Raw genomic sequence first — 23,883 nt, forward strand, 5'->3', positions numbered from 1 at the left:
TGGGTAAATGTTTGAATAGAGTTATAATTGCATTGAAGTCTTCGTGAATAAACACGTCAGCGTTAAACTTGAACACACATACACACACACGCACACACACTTTGCCCCCGCGGCTTCAGAGCAGAATGAATCCGACTTTGCGCATTGCGCATGCGCGTGCGGAAGAACCGCGGAAGTGGTCGCTGAACTGGCGCTCTGTTGTTGAACGAGCAGCGGCAGCTTCGCGCCGCATATGGACCAACAAACACCGCGCTGTCTCTTCCACGTCACGTCGAGGGAGCTCGTCTTCATGTCCTCCTGAACATGGCGAAGGTTGTTCGGACGACGGCCTTCGCGCTGTTCCTCTGGAGTGTGTTCGTGCACTTCGGCCGCATGTCAGGTGAGCGCATCAAGGGGCTTCAGACGCGCGTGAACGCGCTCGTGCTAGCTTGTCACGGTTGACGACGTCTGTTGGAGGAGCGACGGCTCACGCGGGTGTTTCTGTCGTCTGCGTCTGTCGCAGGTCTCGGGATCAATGAGCTGCTCTACTTCCGGGTCATCAGTCCGGAGGAGATCGGGTACATCTTCAGCGCGGCACCTGCGAAGGACTTCGGAGGAGATTTTGTGAGTGTTCTTCCTCCTGAAGTTTCTTAGTGTTGGCACAGGCACACGTGAGGGCGCTAACACCTCCTAATCTCTCTCCTCTCTCATCTCCTATGTCCTCTCCTCTCCTCTGTCCTCTCTCCTCTGTCCTCTCCTCTCCTCGGTCCTCTCCTCTGTCCTCTTCTCTCCCCTCCTCTGTCCTCTGTCCTCTGTCCTCTTCTCTCTCCTCCTCTGTCCTCTGTCCTCTTCTCTGTCCTCTGTCCTCTCCTCTGTCCTCGGTCCTCTCCTCTGTCCTCTTCTCTCCCCTCCTCTGTCCTCTTCTCTCCCCTCCTCTGTCCTCTGTCCTCTCCTCTGTCCTCTCTCATCTGTTTTCTTCTCTGTCCTCTTCTCTCTCCTCTCTTCTGACCTCTCTCCTGTGTCATCTGTCTTCTCCTCTGTCCTCTTCTCTCTCCTCCTCTGTCCTCTCCTCCCTCCTCTCCTCTGTCCTCTCTCCTCTGTCCTCTCCTCTGTCCTCTTCTCGCCTATCTCTTCTCCTTTGTCCTCTCATCTCTTCTCCTCTCTCTTCTATCTTCTCTCCTGTCCTTTCTCCTCTCCTCCTCTCTCCTCCCTCCTCCTCTCTTCCCTCCTCCTTTCCTCTTTCCTCTCTCCTCCCTCCTCCTCTCCTCTCCTCTCCTCTCCTCTCCTCTCCTCTCCTCTCCTCTCCTCTCTCCAGACATCGTCGTACCCTGAGATCTTCTTGGTGCCATCCGACCCGGCAGACGGCTGCTCTGAGCTGGAGGACAGAGAGATCCTTCAGGGTCAAGTGGTTCTGGTGGAGAGAGGGTCCGTACACTGTGCACTCCATGCACCGATTGTGCAACACTCTCATCACATTTTGGTGCCTTATTTTTGTGTATTTTACCTATTTATTATAATAATGTTTGCTAGGAGGACCCAGCAAAACAAGCTTCTCATTCTTCTCACCGCGCTTAAGACTTTAAACATCTCTTGAATCTTGAATGTGTCCTCGACGCGGGCGAAGAGGAACCACGATTCTCATGCGTAACGTGAATATCTCGTCTAAAAGCAAACGCAGCTTTGCATAATTATGCGTGCGAGAGTCACCTGCAGAGAAGTGGAGTTGCAGATGAGCGACGATCTGAAGCTGAAGTCTTTTCTCTTGTGGAACGATGTAATCCAGCGTTTCTCTCACTGATTTTGTTTTAACAAAACACCCAAGAATCAACGATTCCAGATGCTTTTACTCTCATGAGCACAGATAACAGTTATTCTACACAATGAGAAGCTTATTTTGCTCTCCTAACACAGAATTACAACAAAAATAAGGCACAAAATATAAAAGATATAACAGTATTGCACAAAAATATGATAATAGCAATGCTATGATAAATATGATAAAATTGTGTGCTCCTTAATCACTGAGGACGGGAACAATTTAGAGATTCATTTCCTGACTGAGGGATTAATAAAGGATTAGAAAAAAGATCCTTTTTGCGTCCCAGTAGAGGGTCGCGACCCACAGTTTGAGAACCACTTTCTTTTGTGTGTGTGTGTGTGTGTGTGTGTGTGTGTGTGTGTGTGTGTGTGTGTGTGTGTGCGCTGCAGAGGCTGCTCCTTCGTCCAGAAGGCTCGACACGTGGAGGAAGCCGGCGGCAGAGCCGTCCTGATCGCCGACGACGCGTCGGACAACGACAGCCAGTTCCTCGACATGATCGCCGACGGCAGCGCCGCCAAGCCCAGCATCCCGGCGCTGTTCCTGCTGGGGCGCGACGGGTGAGGGGCGGATCATTCGGGGAAGGGAAGAGGGGGGGTAAATCTTCGGGAACGTTCACAATGCCTCTTTTGTCTTTTGTCCCCAACGTACTCCAGGATGATGATCAGGCGGTCGCTCCAGAGGCAGGCGCTGCCGTGGGCCGTCATCTCCATCCCCGTCAACGTTTCCTCGTTGGCCTCGTTCCCGCTCAAGCAGCCCCCCTGGACCCTGTGGTAGAAGTGATGCAACTCCTCACTGGATCAAGATTTAGTCCCTTGGGGGGGAGGAAGGGGAGGAGGGGGAACCAGGAGGGAGGGGGGGGGTTCTGCAGTGTTTGTTTAAACACTAATTAGCACACGTGCACATGGTTCTGTGATGTTAAACGGAGCCAACGGGGTCCCAATGGACTCTTCCACCAGAGCTGCTGCTGTAGCGAGTTATGACGGACAACTTCAGCAAGAAACAAGCACAACAACAACAACAACAACAACAACAACGATGAAACAAGCCCTGACAGCATACATTTACCTTTAGTACAATACAGAACACCAGGAATGTCATCTCACTGTAAAATGATAATAAACGACTGCTCTTTGGCATGGAGTTAAACGGGGCGTTTTGTTTTTCATGTGGTTGACACATTTAAAAAATACCATTTTTTTTTTAAAGATTTACATTTTCTGTCGAGCCTGAAGCTTCAGTCGTGGTATGACATGTTTTTGTTTTTTTAATCTGCTGTCTTTTTCAATACTACGGCTCCGCAGCAGTGTGGATGAACAGGTGGAGAGAAGTGGACGCAAAGTAAAGATTATGTGCAATAATTTATGACCAATAGGCTTTCAGGGGGAATTGACCACCACTAATTATGAAAAAACGTGAAAATGATGAGAAGATATTCCATCCTGTGGTCTTTGTGAAGCTCCAGTGGAGGGGATCGTGTCCGACTTGGACTCATTTTGCGAGATGTTTTTGTATTTTCAAAATGAGAATCAACACTTGAAATGATGATGAAGGCGCTGACACACAGCCACGCGTTGCTGTTTCAGTTTCACTTCTTTACTTCTAGATTTCATTCAACTTTTATTTGTGTTTTTACTAAATGTACAAAAGCTTAAGATGGTAGCTGATGTCCAGAAGGTATTTTGCTAATATACTAATAGTCGTACTAACACATGCACATATTGTAACACAAAGGCAGAATCAAAGCAGGAAGATGCATCGACGCTCACAATAGGTTTTTAATGCATTATGATGACAGCCGGTGGATGAAATACATAGTAGTTTAATCTTGTTTTGTATCTGATTCTATATATTTCAGGTGTTTATTAATAAAGTGCAAAGAGATCAAGGCGATTCTTTAACATTTAATCTGGAAAAGTGGAGCACAAAACATTTCTAACAAGGTGTTTATGGAGTCATGAAGTATAGATTTGTTTCAGTTGAAATCCGATTTCTTTATTTACTCATTTATTCTCCACAAAATCTGAAGCCGACGACTTTTCTAAATGTAATTAAAAGACTTTCTTGGCTCACAAGTTTACAAATCCGTTCTATTCCGGTTACATTTTCTGTATGAAATCAAAGGAACATGCATATCATGATGCAATAAAGATGAATCACAATATCTAACATACTTGTTTTATTAAACATCTCAGTAATAATAACAGTTAAATGGGTTTCATATGTTATTATTATTTTCATTCCTTCTGCTTCATGTTCTAATAAAAGAGTTGGACTGCAGCTCAAATTAAAATTCTTTTATTTCTACAAAACAAAAGTAACTTTATGCACAAAAACATTCAAACACATCAAAGTCAGTGTCTGAATGTTGTGGATTTGTTTGTGAACATTTTTAAAAAGATGAAACCAGTCACATTGGCGCTCTTTGTCTCCGCATCAGCTGATCTGCACTTCCTGCTCTGTGACGTCATCAGTGACGCCGCTCACAGCGGCAGAGGATCTGGATGAAAACAGCAACAAAACCACATAAACATTATTATATTTGTGTAGTGTTGTGTTTGTGTGTCACAATGGTCTCTGTGTTCAATATTTCCTTCCATTAATAAGTCTTATTAATATGTGAACCATTAAACAGTAAATACACATTTAATTGAAGGAATTGCGATTAAACACTATAATATATAATAAGTCAAGTATTATATAATGTGTCTGCCACAACAATATAGAGATAATTAGTAAATAAAATAATGGTAACACAACACTCAAAACACAATTTCATGAATGTAATTATTTTTTGGCAAATCTTTACAGATCAGATTATTTTCTTCGTTTTTCCCCAATTCAATAAAATATAAAAGAATGCAGAGTTTTGATTCAGAGGATGGAGGAGAGACAAATAAGCAGATAGTAGATAATATGAAACATGGAAATAAAGTATAACATGTGTGTCAAGAAATATTAAAAGAGGTCAAAGTGTAAAATGTAGAAAAACAACATCGAAGTCAAAGAAAGTCTCCGTTTAGTGATGAAATGCACAATGTCTCGAGGAAAAAAGTCCATCAAAAACATCACAAAACACATCACAACAATAAAAAGGTATCAAATCAGAATTACCTTTAAAATATTTTAAACAGGTTCGTTTGTATTTAAACCAACTTTGTACCTTTTCTGGTATTCGACCCGATTTCAGCACCAGAAGCTGTCCACGAGAGCCTCGCGTCACACACACACACACACACACACACACACACACACACACACACACACACACACACACACACACACACGCACACACATCATTAGAGAACATGTTAGTAGAGTTTACAGTAAAAGTTAATCCCTTTTTCAAATGAATCGCTCATGTTTCTCATCCTCTTTTCTTTTTTTCTCCTCTGAATAAAAACTACAGTAACACACATTAGCACAACTTTCATGGATACATGGCAGAAAATAGTATTTGCATTGTGAAAATAAACTCTTTGGATGTACAGGTTGAGTTTATGGTTGTATGGTTAAAATCCAAACTATTTAAAGCAGAGACAGAGCGAGTGCAATAAACAACAACAACAACAACAGTTAATTAGAATAACGTACTGACTTGAGGCCTCTGGTTCTTCTGATTTCTCTGACTTGTTGTTTCTTTTTTCCTTTGACTGGAACCGACTCTGAAGAAAAGATGCATATAAACAACAAGGAGCCACGTGCAGCGATACAATAATCTGTATATACAGAAGAAGAAGAAGAAGAAGAAGAAGAAGAAGAAGAAGAAGAAGAAGAAGAAGAAGAAGAAGAAGAAGAAGAAGAAAAAAAGCACTTTGCGTTACCTCGTCCGGCATCTCGGGCACACTCGGCCCCACACGGTCCTCAGCAGGGCTTCCCTCAGAGCCGGACTCGCCCAGATGTACACGGACGGCGTGCACACCGCGTTCAAGCGAGCCATGATGCCGAACACGTTGGTGGCGTCGTTCCTGAACGTCAGCCCTCTTCCCGTCACGAATTTAGTGATGATATTCACGAAAGAGGGGCCCCACAACACCAAGAAGATGACGACAACGAAGATAATGATCCTCAGCGACTCCCTCTTGCTCTCCCTGTCGGCGCCGGGAGGATCTCTGGCGAGCTGCGACCTGGCGACCACGTAGAGTTTGATGGTCATGATCACTTTGGTGAGCACGATGACCTGCAAGCTGGCGATGCTGAAGGCGAACACCTGCTGCGCGATGGAAAGTGGCACGAAAATTAAAAAGATGGTGTGACAATAGTTGTAAAACCAACAACACGCGTTGACAGAGATGACCACCCGCCGGGTGATGTAGCGCGAGTAGAAGAAGGGGTGACAGACGGCGAGGTACCGGTCGAACTGCGCGAACAGAAACGTCATCAGGTTCACCCCGAGGAGAGACGGTAACAGGTTGTAGGTTCCGTTTCTGGACGGGTACCCCTCCTGGACGTCGAACAGACCGATGTAATACGCGGAGAACCCGACCAGAGTGTCGCAAACGCTGGTGTTCAGCATGAAGAGGAACCGGTTCTGTTGGCGGAGGGATCTGGTGGCCAGGATGGCGACGGCGACGGGTCCGGCCACCAGGACGGCGGTCGTGGCGAACACGATGTGGAAAATGAAGATGAGATAATCTACGGGACTGTCGAAGGTCACCGAGAGAGGAACTCCTGCAGAGGCGGTGACGTTGAGGAGGAGCATCGTCTCCATAAAAAAATGAGCCAAACGGCGCTTTAAGCGCGTGACTTTATAGGAGGACCTGCATCGCCATGAGAGTCCCCAGCATGCACCTCGGGTCTCCTGAGATGCTGCGACCCTCTGTTCTTTTTGTCTTGCTCTCCTTTTAACGTGCAGCCACGTCATTTGCTGCTCGCGCTCTTTGGTGTCAGAGGCCAACAACATTTGCCTCCACGTGAACATTTCTGTGTCCCACATGTGAGTTTCTATTGAAGCTATAAGCAACCTGTGTGGCTTAAATCTAACCAAACTACACCTGAAAAATGTATTATAATAATAGCAACAACGATAATATACAGTGGTGATGATAGTAATAATAATAACAGTATTTACCACAGTAAGTCTGAAGTTAATATGATATTCACTATAATTATGATTATTTGTATTGCAGGCTGAACATAAAACCGTCACAACATTTACAGTAAAATGATGTTAGTTAAATCATTAATGTGTCATATTCCATTTCGTTTAACCCGATCAAAAGCCTCCATAGTTTTATTTCATGTGACTGGCCTTCATGCAGGAGCCTCTCTCCTCATCAAGAACTCAAATTACAGGTCAAGTCGTTGTTTTTTCTTTTTTTTATTCAGATTTTTGACAAACACTCATACGCACACATGCGAGCTGATGCAGCCACACCACAGCATCCTCAGTTCTAACATATCTTACCTCACATAGTCACGTATAGTGACGTCACGCAGCTGTGTGTGTTTTAAGGCCAAAACATGAGGCGCTTTACTTTTGCCAGAAAAGAAGCACAAGACGCGTCTCATAAGCTATTTTTTATTTTCTTATGAGGCAGAATACTGAGTTCTAACATGTGATGTGTGTGTGTGGGTCCGTGTGTTGGTGCCTGCACGGTGTTTCGTAAAGGGACACAGTGAACGTTGTGCGTAACGGCGCTGCGCTCTGACGCGGCACAGAGAGGCTGCGGATCGATCAGCAGTCCTCTGTGAAGTCTGGACTAGGGGGGGAAGCGGATTGTTCGAGACTCCTTTGAGTCTCCTTTACATCGGTATAGACTTCAAACGGTATTTCAGACAAGAGGTTTGATTGGAAATGAACATTTTATGATGCTCTGTTATCTTTCAGCAGCAGGAGCTGTGCGCCAGGAGCGCGTGCCGACAGGCCGCTCATCCAACCCTTCAGTCACTTCAAAGATATCAGTTAAACTGCAACGATTCCGCTTTCATTGGGTGTCACGTGAGCTGTTGCGTTGTTAAAACATGCTTCATCAATTCATGGATTTCAAAGCTCGGCCTCTCACTGCAACATATTACTCCCAACTTCATCCTCACACGTTCCTCCTCCAGCGAGCTGTTAAAACACCTAGAAATCATTCATATTGTACTCTAGTCCACATATATCTTACAACAATAAAACACAATGAAAGGGAGTACAGTGAAATGATGGTATTGATACACAGCACTACAGTACGGGCTTGGATATGAAAGTGAACCAATATGGCAAAGAACGATTTCATGAGTTTATTTAATACAGTTCCCTTCAGTCATATTCGTACAATCCCTGCAGTACATGAGGCCGATTCACCTGTTACCTGGTCGGCATCTCGGGCTCACTTTGACCCACATCGGTCCTCTCCAGGGCCGGACTCCCCCACATGTTCACGGACGGCGTTGAAGCGACATGAGCAAGTTTCTGTCTCTATTTATTTATTTTTTTTACAGTAGAGCCCAACATTTTATTTGCTTCGGTTTTCTCCATTTGAGTTTTTGGAGACACAATTCAATAAAAATGTAAAATAATGCAGAGTTTTGATTCAGAGGATAGAGGAGAGACAAATACGTATTTAGATAATGGATCATATGAAACATGGAAATACAAAAAAAACTGATTCAAATTAATTGACTGTCAAGAAATATTAATAGAGGTCAAAGTAGAATGTAAAAAAAAACAACATACGTCAAAGAAAGTCTCCGTTTAGTGATGAAATTCACAGTGTCTTGAGAAAAAAGTCCATAAAAAACACATAATAATAACAATAAAAAGGTATCAAATCAAAAATGACATTTAAACTCTTTTTCAAACAAGTTCCGTTTGTATTTAAATGAACTTTGTACCTTTTCTGGGATTCGACCCGTTTTCAGCACCAGGAGCTGTCCACGAGGCCCTCGCGCCAATCGGCCTCTGACGTCTGCGCGAGGCCGAGATTATCATGCCGCGAGCACGAGCGCGAGCACGAGCACGAGCACGAGCCACCACATCGGAGGCCTCGTTCCCAAACCGCTCGGCCTCTCGTCCTGAACAGCAGCAGGAAAAAAACTAAACCCGCACGACGCCGCTGAGTTTACGAGAAATCCCCGAAGCTGCGCGGAGAGTTTACCAACACAACAGAGACATCCAGGAGTACACACACATGTTTCTCGGCTGCCACACACACACACACACACACACACACAGAGACATCATTAGAGAACATGTTATTAGTGCCATTTAAATTAAAACTAAATCCTCATTTCAAATAAATCTTTCATGTTGTACTTTCTCTGACGTTTCCTTTTTTTCTTCTTCTTTAGATTTTAATAAAAGCTAGAGTAAAGTATATATACACACTATTTACTAAACTCGATCAAGATGAAGCATTAGCACGACTTTCATGGATACATTGCAGAAAATAGCATTTGCATTGAGAAAATAAACTCTTTGAATACATGTTGAGTTGAGAGAGTGCAAATTAAAAGACAGTAAGTTAATTAGAATAACGTACTGACTTGAGGCCTCTGGCTCTTCTGATTTCTCTGACTTGTTGTTTCTTTTTTCCTTTGACTGGAACCGACTCTGAAGAAAAGATGCATATAAACAACAAGGAGCCACGTGCAGCGATACAATAATCTGTATATACAGAAGAAGAAGAAGAAGAAGAAGAAGAAGAAGAAGAAGAAGAAGAAGAAGAAGAAGAAGAAGAAGAAGAAGAAGAAGAAAAAAAAGAAGCACTTTGCGTTACCTCGTCCGGCATCTCGGGCACACTCGGCCCCACACGGTCCTCAGCAGGGCTTCCCTCAGAGCCGGACTCGCCCAGATGTACACGGACGGCGTGCACACCGCGTTCAAGCGAGCCATGATGCCGAACACGTTGGTGGCGTCGTTCCTGAACGTCAGCCCTCTTCCCGTCACGAATTTAGTGATGATATTCACGAAAGAGGGGCCCCACAACACCAAGAAGATGACGACAACGAAGATAATGATCCTCAGCGACTCCCTCTTGCTCTCCCTGTCGGCGCCGGGAGGATCTCTGGCGAGCTGCGACCTGGCGACCACGTAGAGTTTGATGGTCATGATCACTTTGGTGAGCACGATGACCTGCAAGCTGGCGATGCTGAAGGCGAACACCTGCTGCGCGATGGAAAGTGGCACGAAAATTAAAAGGATGGTCTGACAATAGTTGTGAAACCAACAACACGCGTTGACAGAGATGACCACCCGCCGGGTGATGTAGCGCGAGTAGAAGAAGGGGTGACAGACGGCGAGGTACCGGTCGAACTGCGCGAACAGAAACGTCATCAGGTTCACCCCGAGGAGAGCAGGTAGTATGTTGTAGGTTCCGTTTCTGGACGGGTACCCCTCCTGGACGTCGAACAGACCTAGATAATACGCGGAGAACCCGACCAGAGTGTCGCAAACGCTGGTGTTCAGCATGAAGAGGAACCGGTTCTGTTGGCGGAGGGATCTGGTGGCCAGGATGGCGACGGCGACGGGTCCGGCCACCAGGACGGCGGTCGTGGCGAACACGATGTGAAAAATGAAGATGAGATAATCTACGGGACTGTCGAAGGTCACCGAGAGAGGAACTCCTGCAGAGGCGGTGACGTTGAGGAGGAGCATTGTTCCAAAAGGGCTTTGACGTAAAGTCCTTTTATAGGTCGTGAAGCCACGTGGCCACGCCACTCAACTCTCTCGTCACGGAAAAAAATTAAAGAAAATCCAATAAGATTAACAACAAACAAAAAATGATATTGTAATATATCCAAAAGTATGGAAGCCATTCCCGCCACTCACAAAAAAATTAGGACCAAAAAAATTACAATTAAAATTAAGACCAAAACATATATTAATTAATTAAGACCAAAAAAAAATAGTACCAAAAAAAAATTAAAAAATAGGGACAAAAAAAAATTAGGACCAAAAGAAAAAATAGACTTCTTTATTTTCGTTGTCTTTTTTTCGTTGACTTGAAAAAAGGCGACGAAAAAAAAAAAAGTTTCATTCCAGAAGAGAAATGACAACTTGACTACTGACTACAAATGTCAAAATTATAGTTACATCCTGATATAATTGTAGTTAATATATGTACACACAAAGTACATTGTTGTCTTTCCATGCACCATTTTTTAAGAAAATGCAAAGTCCACACATATATTGCATTAATTATTTACTTCAAAGTAACCCATCAATACGGGCTTACGGGTGTTTGATGGCCAAGCAACGGTGCTTGCAAAGTTAAATTAAAAGAATACGTGAATTGAAACCAAAGTTATGAAATAACGTATTGCTTGGATGTTTTTTTTTTTATTTTTTATTTTTTGGTCCTAATTTTATTTATTTATTTCTCCCTAGTTTTTTTTGTGTGTGTGGTGGGAATGGTCTTCCAAACCATACAAAAGTCATAGAGACACATGAGGAAAAAAATGTGATTGGAAACCAGCTGCGGTGCTGCAGGCTGAAGGCAGAGCAACAGAGGAACAAAGCTAATAGCAAATAATGGCAAAACAGTCCAGCATTAAAGTTGCGTTAGCTATCGGGTTAGTTTTTAATGTTCACATTTGAGCCGCATAAATCCTCATAAATTGGACTCTAGTTGGACCCGTACACAATAGAAAGGTTGATGAACAATAGTATATTGAGTCCTATCAAGAATAAGGTTTTAGAGGACATTTAAACAAGTATAATTTAAATAAGCTAACGTAATGTTTTGGGGCAGCTTATGTGGGTTAGCTTAGTAAACAGGGCTGTCTCCGGACAGCTGCTTACGGTCAGTTTATGTACTCTGTGTTGTGGCTAAAATGTCAGTAACGTTATCAGACTTAAAACCTAATAAAATATAATATTTCAGTCTGAAGTTGTGCTGGCAGGCTACTGCTTTTGTCAAAACAAACCTCGACAGGACCTAGCTAAGTAAAGTAACTGCTAGTGCCCTTGATGTAGCTTAACCTTTATGAAAACAATTAGCTAGCTAGTAGCTTTAGCAAAGCTATCTGCATGTTCACATCACATTTCCACATTTTCCAATGTGCCTTCGAGCATGAGAGAGAAGATGCTGTCATTTAATTGGCTAAAGTGGCTAATCAGAAACACTACGTCAATCATGACCCGCAGAATGAGAGCTAAATAATACTAAATAATAAAGCCTCTTATTAATAATTTGTTTAGTCTCAGCATTGATATTGTTGACCCCTTTGTGCTTTGTAGATAGGAAAATGCCACCCAAAAAGAAAAGAGATATCCAGAGTTTTTTCACCACGTGAAGTAGCTATCAAGACGCCCAGATCGTTGTTAGCTAGCTAGCTAGCTAGCTAGCTAGCAGGCTAACTATACTCACAGTGCAAAACTGCATTATTTTTAAATGCATTCAGGAAACTCAGAAAACCAGTGAAAATTAAGTGCAGGATTAGGGAGCAGCAGCTGCACCATCGGGGCTTCAGGTGAGGTCTAACTCCTGGCATTTAGTTCATAATTATTTTTGCATTAGCAAAGATATCAATCGACGGAGAATCTGACCTTTTGTCTGTGTTGCGCTCTGAAAACAAACTGTCCACAAACACGTCTTTCTTCTGTGTGCAACTTTTATTAAAACAAGTTGCAGGTTAAACACAAGCACCTGTTGTGGTCTCCAGCCTGCTGCAGGTCTTCCTGCTCCTCTCTTAAAGAGACAGCGCTCTCTTAAAGAGACAGTGCTCTCTTAATTAAAGAGACAGCGCTCTCTTAAAGAGACAGTGCTCTCTTAAAGAGACAGTGCTCTCTTAATTAAAGAGACAGTGCTCTCTTAATTAAAGAGACAGTGCTCTCCTAAAGAGACAGCGCCCTCTTAATTAAAGAGACAGTGCTCTCTTAAAGAGACAGTGCCCTCTTAATTAAAGAGACGGTGCTCTCTTAAAGAGACAGCGCCCTCTTAATTAAAGAGACAGCGCTCTCTTAAAGAGACAGTGCTCTCTTAATTAAAGAGACAGTGCTCTCCCAAAGAGACAGAGTTCTCTTAATTAAAGAGACAGTGCTCTCTTAAAGAGACAGCGCCCCCTTAATTAAAGAGACAACGCTCTCTTAAAGAGACAGTGCTCTCTTAATTAAAGAGACAGTGCTCTCTTAAAGAGACAGCGCTCTCTTAATTAAAGAGACAGCGCTCTCTTAATTAAAGAGACAGCGCTCTCTTAAAGAGACAGTGCTCTCTTAATTAAAGAGACAGTGCTCTCCCAAAGAGACAGAGTTCTCTTAATTAAAGAGACAGTGCTCTCTTAAAGAGACAGCCCCCCTTAATTAAAGAGACAGCGCTCTCTTAAAGAGACAGTGCTCTCTTAATTAAAGAGACAGTGCTCTCTTAAAGAGACAGCGCTCTCTTAATTAAAGAGAGAGCGCTCTCCTAATTAAAGAGACAGTGCTCTCTTAAAGAGACAGCGCTCTCTTAAAGAGACAGCACTCTATTAATTAAAGAGACAGTGCTCTCTTAAAGAGACAGTGCTTTCTTTATTAAAGAGACAGCACTCTCTTAAAAAGACAGTGCTCTCTTAAAGATACAGCACTCTCTTAATTAAAGAGACAGCGCTCTCTTAAAGAGACAGCGCTCTCTTCTACAGGGTCAATACTGTAGTCCCTTCAGTCAGTATGTGTGCAGGTAATCAATGTTATTAAATATTGGACTAATGAATTAACTTAAACACACATTTAAAGTAAATTATTAGGAATGGAAACAGTCATATTAAATCAGTAAGACAGACGAAAAAACATATTTCAGGGCAAGAATGTGATGTTGAATAAAAAAACAAGGCTGTTCCATAAAACCTGAATCTATCTAAATATTCTAAATTGCTTTCAAAATCAATACATATACTGCTCATAAGGTCTACATTTTATTCATTAAAGTATTATTTTGAAACTCAGGAATCCAGTGCAGATGCATTGCAGGTGGAGGAAGCAGCAGCGGCACCGTCAGAGCTTCAGGTGAGCTCTCACTTTATTATCAAGGCTGGCAGTGTAAAACATTGTCTGTTTGAAGGGAATTGTAATTATGTTAAAACATGCACGTACAGCAGCTTCAGCACAATAAGTTGCTCTTTTCTTAAAGATGTAGGCCAACAGTATGGAGGTTTCTTTTCGGTGTATTTATCCTTTAGATACACAACATGGGTCAAAAGTGACTCGACAGAGTTTTAATTGTAAATATCTTTGCAATACATTTATTTCACCATTCAGAATTCCACCAATCACTCAAATTAACTTGTTTTTGATCATCACAAATTCTTAGTTGGCTTTGTCCCTTTGTACTTTATTAATAAAACACGTTTGTGTATAACTACCCCTCTAAAGAACAACAATGGCCAGTATTCATTTTCATTTCATGCATGGCTGTGTTTCTTTGTTTTGTGTTTTAAAATCTATTTATTTAAGCATTTGATATGACAAAGAAGTATTCAATAAAATATAGGAGCTGTCCACGATGCCCTCGTGTCAATCGGCGTCTGACACGGCGCGAGGCCGACAGTATAATGCCGCGCGCACGAGCGCGAGCCACAGTGGAAACCACATCGGAGCCCTCATCGGTGTTTTTGGAGACACAGTTTAATAAAAATGTAAAATAATGCAGAGTTTTGATTCATAGGATGGAGGAGAGACAAATACGTATTCAGATAATGGATCATATGAAACATGGAAATACAAAAAAAAATATTTAAATGAATTGACTGTCAAGAAATATCAATCGAGGTCAAAGTAGAATGTAAAAAAAACAACATATAAGTCAAAGAAAGTCTCCGTTTAGTGATGAAATTCACAGTGTCTCGAGAAAAAAGTCCATAAAAAACGTCACAAAAACACATAATAACAACAATAAAAAGGTATCAAATCAAAAATGACATTTAAACTCTTTTTCAAACAAGTTCCGTTTGTATTTAAATGAACTTCTGGGATTCGACCCGTTTTCAGCACCAGGAGCTGTCCACGAGGCCCTCGCGCCAATCGGCCTCTGACGTCTGCGCGAGGCCGAGATTATCATGCCGCGAGCGCGAGCACGAGCACGAGCACGAGCACGAGCCACCACATCGGAGGCCTCGTTCCCAAACCGCTCGGCCTCTCGTCCTGAACAGCAGCAGGAAAAAAACTAAACCCGCACGACGCCGCTGAGTTTACGAGAAATCCCCGAAGCTGCGCGGAGAGTTTACCAACACAACAGAGACATCCAGTACACACATCAAATCAAACTGTGTGTTTCATTTGAAAAAACACACACACACACATCATGAGAGAACATGTTATTAGTGTCATTTAAATTTAAACTGAATCCTTATTTCCAATGAATCTTTCATGTTGCTCTCTCTCTGACGTTCCTTTAGAGTAAAGTATTTACACACTGTAAACTACACTGGATCAACAACTAATTCAGATGAAGCATTAGCACGACGTTCATGGATACAAGGCAGACAATAGCATTTGAGAACATAAACTCTTTGAATGTACATGTTGAGTTGAGAGAGTGCACATTAGAAAAGACAGTAAGTTGATTAGAATAACGTACTGACTTGAGGCCTTTGGTTCTTCTGACGTATTGTTTCTTTTTTCCTTTGACTGGAACCGACTCTGAGGAAAAGATGGACAGACAACAAGGAACCACGTGCAGCGATACACACAAACAGAAGAAGGGCAAAAGGGTTGAACATGGTGTGTAGTGCACTTTGCGTTACCTCGTCCGGCATCTCGGGCACACTCGGCCCCACACGGTCCTCAGCAGGGCTTCCCTCAGAGCCGGACTCGCCCAGATGTACACGGACGGCGTGCACACCGCGTTCAAGCGAGCCATGATGGTCCGCGGGTTGGTGGCGTCGTTCCTGAACGTCACTCCTCTCCCCGTCACGAATTTAGTGACGATATTCACGAAAGCGGGGCCCCACAACACCAAGAAGATGACGACAACGAAGATAATGATCCTCAGCGACTCCCTCTTGCTCTCCCTGTCGGCGCCGGGAGGATCTCTGGCGAGCTGCGACCTGGCGACCACGTAGAGTTTGATGGTCATGATCACTTTGGTGAGAACGATGACCTGCAAGCTGGCGACGCTGAAGGCGAACACCTGCTGCGCGATGGAAAGTGGCACGAAAATTAAAAAGATGGTCTGACAATAGTTGTAAAACCAACAACACGCGTTGACAGAGATGACCACCCGCCGGGTGATGTAGCGCGAGTAGAAGAAGGGGTGACAGACGGCGAGGTACCGGTCGAACTGCGCGAACAGAAACGTCATCAGGTTCACCCCGAGGAGAGCAGGTAGTATGTTGTAGGTTCCGTTTCTGGACGGGTACCCCTCCTGGACGTCGAACAGACCCAGATAATACGCGGAGAACCCGACCAGAGTGTCGCAAACGCTGGTGTTCAGCATGAAGAGGAACCGGTTCTGTTGGCGGAGGGATCTGGTGGCCAGGATGGCGACGGCGACGGGTCCGGCCACCAGGACGGCGGTCGTGGCGAACACGATGTGGAAAATGAAGATGAGATAATCTACGGGACTGTCGAAGGTCACCGAGAGAGGAACTCCTGCAGAGGCGGTGACGTTGAGGAGGAGCATTGTTCCAAAAGGGCTTCGACGTAAAGTCCTTTTATAGGTCGTGAAGCCACGTGGCCACGAGCTGGTGGTTGTGACTTGCATGAATTATCTGTCTATCTATAAAAAAAATGTTTAAGCTTTTGTAATGTATCCAAAAGTCTAACTTCAATAAGAAAATACATTATGAAATAAGCTTTTATGAATAATAAATACATCAATTAAACCAGGTTATGAATTTGAATCCAGTTGTATGAATTCATGTTAATGCATGAACCTGTTTATAGTGTTTTTAAAATGCATTGGGTTCATATGACATAAACGTGACTCTTGTTTCATTTATGTTAAGAGAAATATATTTTTCATTATTGTGTTATGGAAATGTTTCATGTTGTTGTGTTTTAGTTGCTGACTCCTGAACACAGACAATAATGTCAATAACACAGGCGATGTTTTTTGTTTTTGTCCTGCATCCTGTACCCTGAGATATGACTATAATATCTTATGTTTATAACTCTGTTCAACCTTTTTTTTCTGGGTCAGACCTCAGAACCATCAGTGATGGAAGCGCTCAACGAAATATTATCTGTTCAATAAATGTTGAAAGACATTTCAGTGTTTCACACGGCATTTATTTCCTCTTTGGCCATCAGATTTTCTGGCATTGTGACATTAGAATAACAGTTTTTTTTTGTTTTTTGTATTGCATTATTTGTTTTAATTGGTTATGTCACTGTTTGAATGACATCTAATACAAAAAACTCCAACAACTTCCCTTTAAGTTAAACTTCATGAAGAGAACTTAGGACTCTATTAATGCATTAATATTATATTCAGATAAAACGTTGACTTCATTAGGTTCAGTTAGTTTAGATCAATGTGTGTTATATTCAGCTGTGTGTGGCGACAAATATTCAACTTTATCTGCAGAACTTCTGCAAGCTGCTGGTTTTAATTAAAGGGTAAAAACTACACTGTAAAAAAACGCATAATATTAACTGGCAGCTATTGAAAAGTAACTTACTGTAAAGAAAACACAGTTTATAACATCAGATTATTAGTTACTGTCATTTTCTACAGTATTTTTTGGCTGTATTTCTTTACAGTAGATTCTTGCTTACTGTGATTTTACCACAGCACTACTGTGTTTTATAATGTTTTACAATAAAGCTTTGACGACTGTAATATTTAAATAAATACACAGTATTTTACTGGGTAATAGTTTACAGTAGTTTACTGCTCACAAACAGTAAATTTCACAGGTGTTTTTTTTACAGTGCAACATTAGAGATGTTGAAATGTAAGGCCTCTTCTTGAACAAAGTATATTTTATGAAGCTATTGACTCAGTTGTGCTTTTATGTTGCACATTAATGTGTCTGAACAAAGCAAACCCAGATTACAGCAGATTATCTCTGCCCCGAGGAAAACTATCAGGGATTATTCAAGAGGCCTTCAGGTGAAACCTCTAATGTGTGTTGCTCATGCACATCGCTGTTAAGGAGGAACATTTGTGGAGATACGTGATCTTTTATTATCGTTATTATTTAGTGCAATATGACCCGCACACACATGAAACCATTTCTTCTTTCTTTTTTTAAGCGTTTTCGACCACAAAGACTTTATAAACACATTTCATGTTGTAAATTAGCACATGAACATGTTCTTTTAGGAGAAAGAGTTGGCCCAAAGTAATCCATAATTCACCAGTAAGAACGATATTTATTAAACATAATTGATGCCCGTAATGCTGCCGTTCAGTTCGTTCACAATAACCATCTGCTTTACGTTTATCAGGTCATTGAACGCGTCACGTGTTACACTTTTAACGCAAGATGCATTCAAGGACCTTTAGAAGCAGATGTGTTCACATCATTTGCAGCAACTGAAACGAGTCCAAACCCAAAAGCAAGTTGTTGGTTCAACAACACAATGCAGCAGCCTGTCACCACGTGATGCATCAACGAACAAACACGAGTTAAAAATGCAACTTCAGAAGGAAGCAGATGTTTTATTGTTCATGATGGCATCCTGTGATGAGCAGATGGAACATTACCCACAATGCAGAGCTTCAGGGAAGCAGAAGACTGGAGCGGTAATCACAGCTCAGCATGTTATTTCAGATTGGTCATATTTACATTTACTCCACGTGAAGCTGCCTGAGGGGAAGAAGAGGATCAAGTTCATGTCGCTCAAACGTCTCCTTCCCTGCGTGGCAATTGTTGGTAAAAAAAAAAACAACAAAAAAAACACAACAACCAAACAATAAAAATCCCTTTCTGTTAAGTTATGTTATCCTGACTTTAGGACAGTGAATACAAGGGACATAACGGACATAACCTGCAAGGGAGAGAGTTTTCCCGCGCATATGAAACACACACAATCCAAAACATTATCCAGAAATTAAATTTCACTCTATTGAAAGCGTTTATGACAAACATGACGAGTGTTTTTCTTGTGGAAAGAATACATACCAAATGTCAGAAATAAGGGCTCTTAGCCCCAAACTGTCATGGATGCAATAGCTCACACACGGGCTGCACCTAAACACCCCAAAACACACCGATGTTGCGTTTTCGTTCCAGTCATTTTTCGTCCTCACGTCATTGAGTTGCTCCTGGACGGTGACAGCTTCATGTTATTGCTTCGTGTCTCCACCAAGGTGAAGGATCATTCTGAAAGAAAAGAGGGGCGGGGTGTTAGAGGGTCAGACAGAGACATTTACAGCTATTCTCTACATAACCAAATTGGACACACGTTGTTCCAGACGCATGCGTAACACGCGCGTAATACGCGCGTAACGCGTCCCTCACCTGGCCCTCCGGTGGCACGGGCACACCCTCTGCCACGCCGTCCTCCACACGGCCTCCCGCAGCGCCGGGCTGCCCCAGATGTACACCGCCGGGGTCACGAGCGCGTTCAGGCGCGCCATGCTGGCGAACAGGTTGGTGGCCTCGTTCCTGAACCGCAGACCTTTGCGCGTCAGCTGCCTCACGATGATGTTGCCGAAGGACGGACCCCACAGGGCCAGGAAGCAGATGACCACGAACACGATGATGCGCAGCGACTCCCTCTTGTTGTCGCGCTCCGCGCTCGGCGCCTCCCGCGCCAGGTGGCCGCGGGCGATGACGTACAGCTTGATCGTCATCAGCACCTTGACGAGCACGATGATCTGCAGCGTCATCACGCCGAACGCGTTGATCTGCGCCGCCTTGGAGATGGGCACCATGTTCTGCACGGTGAGGATGGAGTAGGTGTACAGCCAGCAGAACGCGCAGGTGCCGACGACCGCGGCCCGCGTCACGTAGCGGTTGTAGAAGAACGGGTGGCACACGGCGAAGTAGCGGTCGAACTGCGCGAAGAGGAAGGTGAGCACGTTGACGCCGAGGAACGAGGGCAGGATGTAGTGCGTGCCGTTCCTGGACGGGTAGCCCTCCTGGACGTCGAAGAGGCCGAGGTAGTAGACCGAGAAGCCCGTCAGCGTGTCGCTGACGCTCGTGTTGAGCATGAAGATGAAGCGGTTCTGGCCGCGCAGGGAGCGCGTGGAGGAGATGCCCACGACCACGGAGCCGGCCACCAGCACGGCGGTGGTGGCGAACAGGATGTGGAAGGTGAAGATGAGGTAGTCCTCCGCGGTGTCGAAGGCCACCGACAGCGGGATGGTGGAGGCGTTGCGCGGCATCGTGGCGCTCCGCCGCGACACGGAGGCGGCCGCGCGCTTTTATAGAGGAGCGCTGCGCGGGATTTAGGCTTCTTCGTCCCTGGAGAGCAGGCGCGTGTCAAGACGTGAGGCCTAATCACACAACAATAACCCCCCAACACACCACACACACACACACACACACACAAAACACCTGGTCCCCTCCGTGCTGCCATTAAATGTCGTTTCATCTGAAGTCTGATGTCTGCACAAAGATCAGGAACCTGTTTTATTAAGTCTGTGTTACTTGTGTTGCACTTTCTCTGCGCAATACAAACGTGTAAAAGCTTCTGGATCAAGAGACTTTTTTATTCATGCTCAGTCATTGTGAGCTGTATTGCTGTATTGGTCGACACGTTATATAAAAAGTAAAGTTGTCGTTTCCTTCATAAAAACACAAATAACTTGCTTCACACCGGCAAGAACACAAAGAGAAGCAGTATTGTCTTGCTGGTGTTGCAAAAACAACAATACTGGATCTACAAACATCTGCTTTTCTTTTATTGTGAGAACTAAGAGCTGGGAGTTTCTGCAATACCTCTGCTGTATTTTCTGCCTTATATATTTATTATCATTATTATTGTTGCACCTTTTATTGTAATTTGGTGTGTAGGAGGACAGCTGAATAAGCTTCTCATTGTATAAGTAACTTTGTGATATGTGCACGACAATAAAAGAAATATCTTGAATATCTTGAACTTTTAACCTTCATGACCAAAGTCGATGCGTTTCTCAGCCACCAGAGGGCGCTGTGATGACGCGTTTTTCACTGTAAGAGCCACAAAGATGAAAGACTCCAGATATTTTAACGTCATGTGCCCTTTTAACAAAGTTACTTACAATGAGAAGCTCATTCTGCTGTCCTGCAAACTAAAACACAGTTTTAATGCCTCTCTTCTCATGAATTGCTGCCTGAACAGTGAACATAAAGGGGTTAAATGCTTTTGGTGAAGTTTCTGCTATCAGTCATTAAGCTCCACACGTTGGAGACGCTTCATCTCTAACACAACACAACACGTAACACAATCACTGAAACACAAAACGTCTGAGTGAAGACACTGTGAGCAGTGATCCAGAAGCACCTTTTCAGGAAGTCTGCTTCTTGTTAATTCAATGAGAAAATACTTCATTGCTCATGTATTTAGTTCACACAGGTACACCCAACCACGTGGTTATTTCATATTGTATATTTATTGATCAAGTTACAGGAAAACAAGCTATATGACGCTCTATATCCTTATTGAGACATGAAGTAACTTCTATTGGGATGGAGCTCATATTGCAGTCGATATGCATCAGTTCCTGTAACTGTATCTCCCAGTGTACTCACTATTAAACCAAGTCAACAGTGATTAATGCTAACATGCTACCGATACACTTATCCATTAGCTACTAAACTATTGTTTTATAAACATTCCCCTAATTTAGCCACATTCAATACAGTTTATTACCACAAACACAACTCTCTCTCTCTGACTTTAGCTCATGCAGAAACGTACTGGACGTCCTTTTACTTCAGCTTTCAAAAGGTTTTGGCCTTTCATCTAAGATCAAAGTCGATGTATTTGTAGGTCACAGTGAGCTGAGGCTCGAGTGTGCTGTTGTCTCACCGGGTTTACGATCAGTTCACCTGTTGGGAAAGATGAAAATAGTCAGAACCGCCTCTCTGTTGGTGCTCGTCACAAACTGACGGCTTCGTTAGCCTGATGCCCAAAATGTAACCGCAGAGCACCATGAAGGTCATGAACTATAGTCAAGAAAACTGATCCATTGGTTCTACACAGACACTTTGATTTGTGACGCTCATGGTGAAATAAATGTGAATGGAAAGTCAATGCAGGATCTTTTTCCCCACAATTTCAACGCAGGATTTTCATGGTGGTTTTGTTGTTGTGGATTTGTGGCCCAAACCTAAAAATGGCGGTTTTCCTAAACTTTGCTGTGTGGTTGAGTTGGCCAAACTCAACAATGTAAGTTTGTTCAACTAAACTAATAAAATATGTATTGTAGATTGTATTTTCTGACTATTTCACAAACTGCATTGAAAGTGTGTTGAATATAACACATAGAGCTCCCTCTGCTGGCAGGGCAGTGCGTAGCAGGTTTAAAAAAAATAACAACGACCAAGTTAAAGACCACACAAAACAACAGGAAAGTCTGTTGAACAGACCGGTTATTGAAATAAGAGAACAATGAATTGAAACAGTTTGTTCTTTTTATTGCCCAAAAGCAGCAAATTTAACTTTACTTGCTAATTCTGAAACCCCTGCACAAAATAACACAAAATGTAGAATTATTGAAATTATTACAGCAGGTTACAGTCATAGTCTTCTCTACTCTCCTTATTGTGTCCTACAACTTCATAACAAGCACAACGAGGCCATTTATGCAACTTTGTGAGAGCTTTGTGACGGAAAAAAGTGCTTTAGACTGAAAGGTCAACACAACTAAACACCAGAATAAAGTGCAAGCAGCTCTAGATTCCACAAAAAGAAGAAGAAATTGAAGTTGAAAATGCTGACTCAGTATAAAAACTAGACATAGATGCAATAACAGACTCTGAGTTGAAAGCAAAGTTGTTTTTTTGCTAACGATCCTCCAGCTGAAGGCCTCGTCGGGACTAAAGCTGTCATCCATCTGAGGGAAGCAACACGTCAACAAGTTGTTGACCTCTTTCATCAGCAGCTTGTTGACAACAAAGTCCCCCAGGACTTCATCTCCCTCCACAAATAAGAGAGGCAACCCTCGCTCTCTCTCTCTCTCTCTCACACACACACGCGCGCGTGCAGTCACACGTCGCCCCGATGAGCAACGGCAGCAACGCGCTGTCTCCCGTGTTGCCCCTCACGAGCTTCGGCAACGTGCTGATGTTCCTCTTCAGCATCCTCCTCGCCGCCGCCATCATCTTCCTCAACGCGTCCGTGTCGCTCGCCATCCTGCTGAACGGCGCGCTGCGCGGCGAGAACCGCTTCATGTACATGCTGAGCACGTGCGTCAGCGACGTGTGCACGGGCGTGTCCTACTACTACGCGGGCGTGCTGGACGTGCGCGACGGCTTCGGCTCCCCGACGAGCACCCACCACGTCGTGCCCACGTTCCTCGGGCTCTCGTACATGGCCATCATAGCCGCGCAGGCGGACCGCTACCACGCGGTGGTGTCGCCGTTCCAGTACGCGCGGCGCATGACGCGAGCGCGCACGCTGCTGGTCATCCTCTCCTACTGGGTCTACGCGTTCGTCATCGTGGCCGCGAACAACCTGGTGACCGTCGGGGTCGCCCGGAGGATCACGGGCTTCGGCTCGCTGGCGGCCAACGTGCTGACGGTGGTGATCATGATCGGGCTGAACGTGCAGCTGTTCCGCATCGCGCGCTTCCAGCTGGAGCGCGAGCCGCCGTCCGAGGAGCGCGAGCACAAGCGCTCGTCCGTGTACCTCATCCTGGTGGTGGCCGCGTGCTTCCTGGCCACGTGGCTGCCCATCTTCTGCCACATTGTGGTGTGCCACTTCACCGGCACCACGTGCTACTCCTTCAGGAACGAGGGCACCGACCCGCTGCGCGTGCTGCCGCGCGTCAACGCCGCGCTCACGCCCGTGCTGTACGTGCGGGGCTGCGCGGGGCTGCGCGCCACGCTGCTCGCCCGCGTGTGGAGGCCCGGGCGGGGCAAGAGGGTGACGGCACGCGGGTGACGTCTTTTGGGCGTTTGGAGGGTTTAATATGTCAAATAAAACCGCGAGACTGTGAGCGCAGAAGTATGTTTATGTATTTTAATGACTTGTTGACACAAACAGAAACTGTTACACTTCTAAACTTCCACCTGATCTTCTTTCTTCCACATCTTGAACACTTTAATTGTAATATCTAATACGTTCAAGTACTTTTATTTTTTATGCC

The 23,883-nt window shown here is 44.1% G+C and overlaps 7 protein-coding genes across 7 annotated transcripts in view; 3 read left to right on the forward strand and 4 right to left on the reverse strand.

The window, feature by feature from the left end:
* LOC137779127 (transcription factor BTF3-like) overlaps nucleotides 1-23,883 on the forward strand; it is a 133,914-nt gene that overhangs the window by 11,246 nt on the left and 98,785 nt on the right. The window lies entirely within an intron of this gene.
* LOC137778914 (protease-associated domain-containing protein 1-like) lies at nucleotides 167-2,607 on the forward strand. The gene is made up of 5 exons (XM_068566279.1): nucleotides 167-379; nucleotides 503-603; nucleotides 1,295-1,404; nucleotides 2,188-2,355; nucleotides 2,452-2,607. Exons 1-5 carry the CDS (start codon nucleotides 304-306, stop codon nucleotides 2,570-2,572), a joined length of 576 nt encoding a protein of 191 aa, XP_068422380.1. The 5' UTR covers nucleotides 167-303; the 3' UTR covers nucleotides 2,573-2,607.
* On the reverse strand, nucleotides 5,616-6,497 carry LOC137805232 (sphingosine 1-phosphate receptor 3-like). Its single transcript, XM_068605040.1, has one exon. The coding sequence runs from the start codon at nucleotides 6,495-6,497 to the stop codon at nucleotides 5,616-5,618; it is 882 nt and encodes a 293-aa protein (XP_068461141.1).
* LOC137805233 (somatostatin receptor type 5-like) lies at nucleotides 9,495-10,376 on the reverse strand. Its single transcript, XM_068605041.1, has one exon. It carries the CDS (start codon nucleotides 10,374-10,376, stop codon nucleotides 9,495-9,497), a length of 882 nt encoding a protein of 293 aa, XP_068461142.1.
* LOC137805234 (somatostatin receptor type 5-like) lies at nucleotides 15,436-16,317 on the reverse strand. The gene has a single exon (XM_068605042.1). It carries the CDS (start codon nucleotides 16,315-16,317, stop codon nucleotides 15,436-15,438), a length of 882 nt encoding a protein of 293 aa, XP_068461143.1.
* On the reverse strand, nucleotides 19,102-19,974 carry LOC137805235 (uncharacterized). The gene has a single exon (XM_068605043.1). It carries the CDS (start codon nucleotides 19,972-19,974, stop codon nucleotides 19,102-19,104), a length of 873 nt encoding a protein of 290 aa, XP_068461144.1.
* On the forward strand, nucleotides 22,797-23,678 carry LOC137805236 (adenosine receptor A3-like). Its single transcript, XM_068605045.1, has one exon. The coding sequence runs from the start codon at nucleotides 22,797-22,799 to the stop codon at nucleotides 23,676-23,678; it is 882 nt and encodes a 293-aa protein (XP_068461146.1).

Source organism: Clinocottus analis, unplaced genomic scaffold (assembly GCF_023055335.1).
Source record: "Clinocottus analis isolate CAN_PGR_092001 unplaced genomic scaffold, fCliAna1.0.p SCAF_7, whole genome shotgun sequence".
Lineage (NCBI taxonomy): Eukaryota > Metazoa > Chordata > Actinopteri > Perciformes > Cottidae > Clinocottus > Clinocottus analis.

Excerpts from the sequence above, each read along its gene's own strand:
- LOC137805233 (XM_068605041.1), bottom strand. The coding sequence starts at position 10,376 with ATGCTCCTCCTCAACGTCACCGCCTCTGCAGGAGTTCCTCTCTCGGTG.
- LOC137778914 (XM_068566279.1), top strand. The coding sequence starts at position 304 with ATGGCGAAGGTTGTTCGGACGACGGCCTTCGCGCTGTTCCTCTGGAGT. Across the intron at positions 380-502 it reads GCACTTCGGCCGCATGTCAG|GTCTCGGGATCAATGAGCTG; the intron begins GTGAGCGCATCA and ends CGTCTGTCGCAG. Across the intron at positions 604-1,294 it reads AGGACTTCGGAGGAGATTTT|ACATCGTCGTACCCTGAGAT; the intron begins GTGAGTGTTCTT and ends TCCTCTCTCCAG.
- LOC137805232 (XM_068605040.1), bottom strand. The coding sequence starts at position 6,497 with ATGCTCCTCCTCAACGTCACCGCCTCTGCAGGAGTTCCTCTCTCGGTG.
- LOC137805235 (XM_068605043.1), bottom strand. The coding sequence starts at position 19,974 with ATGCCGCGCAACGCCTCCACCATCCCGCTGTCGGTGGCCTTCGACACC.
- LOC137805236 (XM_068605045.1), top strand. The coding sequence starts at position 22,797 with ATGAGCAACGGCAGCAACGCGCTGTCTCCCGTGTTGCCCCTCACGAGC.
- LOC137805234 (XM_068605042.1), bottom strand. The coding sequence starts at position 16,317 with ATGCTCCTCCTCAACGTCACCGCCTCTGCAGGAGTTCCTCTCTCGGTG.